The 4,740-nt window shown below is 36.5% G+C and overlaps 1 protein-coding gene across 1 annotated transcript; it reads left to right on the forward strand.

Annotated features, from left to right (window-relative positions):
- Positions 1–232: 232 nt before the first annotated feature.
- Positions 233–4,223, forward strand: LOC104858253 (RNA-binding motif protein, Y chromosome, family 1 member B-like; the record flags this gene model as incomplete). Its single annotated transcript, XM_010618338.1, has 4 exons — positions 233–327; positions 2,790–2,902; positions 3,447–3,553; positions 4,052–4,223. Coding segments are annotated over exons 2-4 (385 nt in total), but the record flags the coding sequence as incomplete, so codon positions are not given.
- Positions 4,224–4,740: the final 517 nt, after the last annotated feature.

Below are 4,740 nucleotides of genomic sequence, written 5' to 3' on the forward strand. Positions count from 1 at the left end.
CCCCGCCCCTAACGTCCATTTTTTTTTCCACCTCAAGCTTAGAGCGTGTTGATTCTGGGGTGGGTAAAAGCCGTTTAAAAGCAGCTTTCTTGTTGGAGAAGGGACCGTTTGGGTACGTTTTGAGTGTCCTGTTTGTGCGTTTCTCGGTTTTTTCGTTCTCTAGGTTTTACAATAGCGGCGGAGACGGTGGCGGCGTCGGGCGCCGCGACCGCGGACCCCGCCCCTAACGTCCATTTTTTTTTCCACCTCAAGCTTAGAGCGTGTTGATTCTGGGGTGGGTAAAAGCCGTTTAAAAGCAGCTTTCTTGTTGGAGAAGGGACCGTTTGGGTACGTTTTGAGTGTCCTGTTTGTGCGTTTCTCGGTTTTTTCCTTCTCTAGGTTTGACAATGTCGGCGGAGACGGTGGTGGCAGCTTGCGCGGCAACAGCTGACCCCGCCCCGAGCGTCCATTTTTTTCCCCCCCTCTATCTTAGAGCGTGTTGATTCTGGGGTGGGTAAAAGCCGTTTAAAAGCAGCTTTCTTGTCGAAGAAGAGACTGTTTGGGTCTGTTTTTCGGTTTCTTCGTTCTGTAGGTTTGACAATGGCGACGGAGACGGTGGCTGGTGGAACCGCTCGTGGCTATGGTTCACCCAACCCCTAATGTCTGTTTTTGTTTTTGTTTTTGCTCAAGCTTAGAGCGTGTTGATTCTGGGATGGGTAAAAGCCAGTTAAAAGTAGCTTTGTTGTAGGAGAAGGGACTGTTTGGGTCCGTTTTGAGTGTGCTGTTTGTCCATTTCTCGGTTGTTTTCCTCCTCGAGGTTCGGGAATGGCAGTGGAGGTGGTGGCGGCAACACGCACGGCTATGGCCGACCCGGTCCCAATGTCTGCCCCCCCAATCTTAGAGTGTGTTAATTGTGGGGTGGGTAAAAGCTGGTTAAAAGCAGCTTTCTTGTACAAGAAGGGACCGTTTGAATATGTTTGGAGTGTCCTTTTTGTCCATTTCTCGTTTTTTTTGTGTGTCCTCGAGTTTCGAGAATGGCGGCACAGGCAGTGGCAGCAGCGAGCAGCTATGGTTGACCCAATCCCTAATGTCTGTTTTTTTGTTTGTTTGTTTTTTCCTCAAGCTTAGAGCGTGTTGATTTTGGAGTGAGTAAAAGCCGGTTAAAAGCAGCTTTCTTGTAATAGAAGGGACCGTTTGGATATGTTTTGAGTGTCTCTTTTGTCTGTTTTTTGGTTTTATCATTCTCGAGGTTCAAGAATGGCAGCGGTGCCAGCGGCCTTGTGGCTTCGGCTGACCCCACACACCAAGGTCTTTTTTTTGCTTGTTTGTTTGTTTCCTCTCAATATTAGAGCACGTTGATTCTGGAGTGGGAAAAGCCGGTTAAATGTTGTGTTGCTGTAAGGAAATGGACTGTCTTGTCATGTTTTGAGTGTCCTTATCTGTTCCTAGATTTTTTCCTCACGGTTGAAGAGTGGATGGTCTGGTGTAATATTGAGGCACCATTTTGTGTTTGAGTGCTTCTTTCCTCTTAAGAGCTTTGTTGGTGTGCTTCTATGGGATGACTTATAACTGAAAAATATTGGTGAGATTTCTAAACTTTGTGATTCAATGCTTCCACTGTTGGTTTCCTATCTTAAGAGCCCGTGCTTTTAAAATAAATATAAAAATGTGGCGTTTAAATATGTCAGTTTAACTATTATGCAATAACATTTAAGATGAAAGACGCCCATGTTGTTGCTGGTCTGTAAGCCCCACACTTGAGAGGTTGAGGCAGGAGTGTTGACGAGTTGGAGGACTTTTTGCGCACATAGTTTTAGGTCAGCGTGCAGAAAATAGTGAGACCTTAAAAAAGTTTAATATAGGATAAAATTTATGACAGTTTTAATTTGACACAGTTTGTAATTCTGTTTGCTGTTGTGATGTCACTTTAACATGTATTTTACATTTTTGACAATAGTGTTAAGCTAAATGGAGAAATTTTGTGTGTAACAGAATTTGGAGTAATTTTATGGTAAATGAAAATAAATGTAGGCAAATTAAAAATAGGGTATAAATTTTTTTGATTTGCTTAAATTTTTTATTACTTTAAGTTATTTTTAGTGTAAACCACATCTTGGAGCCCAGCTAGGCAGTGCAGTCCCTTATTGGAATCCTATCTCAAAAAGAATGAGGGCAGAGGATTTATATAGCTCAGTGGTTTTGTGGCCTGCCTCACAAGTGCAAAGACCAGACTTTGATCTCTGGTACCAAAAAAAACAAAGGATGGGGAGGCTAAGCGTGTATCTTATTGTGAAGAGCCTTCGATAATTTCCAGTTTCACCAAGAAATAGTGTATTTTCATGTTTCTGGAAAAATACAAGTTTCTTGAAAGTTTTCATGATGAAAATAGTGAAAAGAGATATTGGCTAATAGATAGTGGATATATTTTAATTATTTCATTATTAATATATCACATATGTATTTCTACATATAATACTCTTCCCTATAAATGTACACTTTTTAATTTTAAAAGAATTTATTTAAAAGGCCAGGGATTTAGTTCAGTGCTACATCCTCACTTGCTTTAGCTCACTTGCCTTGCAAAACAAAGTCTTGAGTTTGAGTTCCTGTGGCCTTCAAAGTAATTTATTTGAAAGAATTCTACTTTAGTTTTACATAGAATTTAAATCACATTATTAAAAAAATTGAATATTTTAGGTCAAACATGTTATGTTTTATTTCTTTAAAAATAACACGATATTAGTCTGTGTAAGGTAATTCATGAGTTGTAAACGTATTATAATGAAAGTTGATCCTTTGAACCCTTACAGCAAAAGGATGGATGCTGGATGTCCTGATAAATTGTTTGTAGGAGGCCTCAACCAAGAAACCAATGAAAAGAATCTGAAAGCAGCTTTTGGATCATTTGGACCCATAATAGATGGTAACTCTTAAAACCGTTCTATGTGTGTATGTGTTTACTTTAAATAAGAAGTATAATTTTTGGAACAGCTAAAACGTAATGTTTATCATGAAACATGCATCTTTTTTCTTTTCTCTTCTTTGATGCTAAGGATTGTACTCAGTACCTTGTGTTTGCAAGATTGATGGCACCACTGAGCTAAATTCCAGGCCCTTTCACTTTTCTTATTAGGAATGTGGTCATTTATTACAGTATGTGAGAAGTTTCTGTAAGCTTCTACTATGGAAAATTAAAGCAAGTAATAAATTATTGTTGGCTAGGATACAAAGTATAATAAAGTAGAATGATGATATTTATCTGTGGTTGCTATTTAGTGTATTATGATTAAATAAGGTTTGGGGGGGTTTATTTTAAAGAAATTGATCTTGTTTCTTTCCCATCAAATCAAATTAAGTATCCATATGAGAAATTGTAAAAGCAATGATTATTTTGAAAATAGCAAAAGTTGAATGTTTGGTAATATATGCTGTAAATTAAAAACGCTTTATATATGTATATATTATAGTTGTTTTGATAAAGAATTTGGAAACCAAGCAGTCCAGAGGCTTTGCTTTTGTTACCTTTGAAAGATCTGCCGATGCTAAAACTGCTCTCAAAGACATGAATGGGAAGGTAACCATGTTTTAATAATATCCTAGTCATATTCAGCAAAAAATAGTATTTTTAGAATTTTTCTGATATAATTAAGGATCTGTAATGTTGCATTCACTGAAATTCTTTAGCCATTGTTCTCCATGTTGTCGCATAATTGTTCAAAAGCATGATTGATATGAACACCACATTAAGTAACATACATTAAGTCTAATTTATGTTGTGAACATTTTATTGTAGCTCTTAGTCTTGAAGGCAATTGAAATCTAGAAAGCCCCAAATAATAGAATTAAGTGTTAATAGTAGTAATTTTGACATTAAAAATAGGCAAATACTTGTAGAAAAATATAATTCATGGGAGCAGTTTTTATGGGATAACAGCATTACAAGACTCTTTAGAGGTAGGAAATATTAATTCTCATTCTTCTGGAGAAAAGACACCAGAAAAAGTTGTATTTGATCATGATTCAAATAAATACTCAGATCATTATTTCTAATATACTTGATTTTTTTTTTTAGTCTTTGAATGGAAAAACAATTAAAGTGGAACAAGCCAACAAAAGGTCTTTTAAAAGTGGTAATAAGCGAAGACAACCACCTCTTTTGAAAAACAGAGGTTCTCTGAGAAATACGAGATGCGCAAGAAGAGAAAATCGAGCAAAAGGGCATTCTTCACGTAGAGGAAACTTGGGTAATGTATTAAAATATAAGAAAGAAACCATGGGATGGAAATTAATGAATTTGAACAGAGTTATCTCAGTTTTTCTTTAGTTACTTTAAGACCAAAAAAAAAACTAGTCAAGATTTCCAAAGTGCCATTGAATTCTTACAATGATTGACACATCTGAATTATTTAAAAGAATTTAATGATCTTGCTACGAAATGTTGTAAATTTCAAACATTACTGACTGACTCTACTTAACAATTATAACATTATTTGCATTCACAGAATAATAGTCAAGTACTCACTTATGAGGGATATTGGAGATTGAATTTAAGACATAACTAAGATACACTCTCAGCTGTTTTTAATTTTTATTTTTGAGATAGGGTCTTGCTCAATTGCTGAGTTGCCAAGGCTAGACTGAAACATAACCTGTCAGAGTGCTGGGATTACAGATGGGTGGCTCTTCTACAGTTTAAAACAATTTTTCTTTCTAAAAGATGTATGTTACTGCTAATAGTAGCTGCTTTGTATATATATATAT

This window comes from Fukomys damarensis, unplaced genomic scaffold (assembly GCF_012274545.1).
Source record: "Fukomys damarensis isolate Sample0158 unplaced genomic scaffold, DMR_v1.0_HiC HiC_scaffold_20439, whole genome shotgun sequence".
Classification (NCBI taxonomy): Eukaryota; Metazoa; Chordata; class Mammalia; order Rodentia; family Bathyergidae; genus Fukomys; species Fukomys damarensis.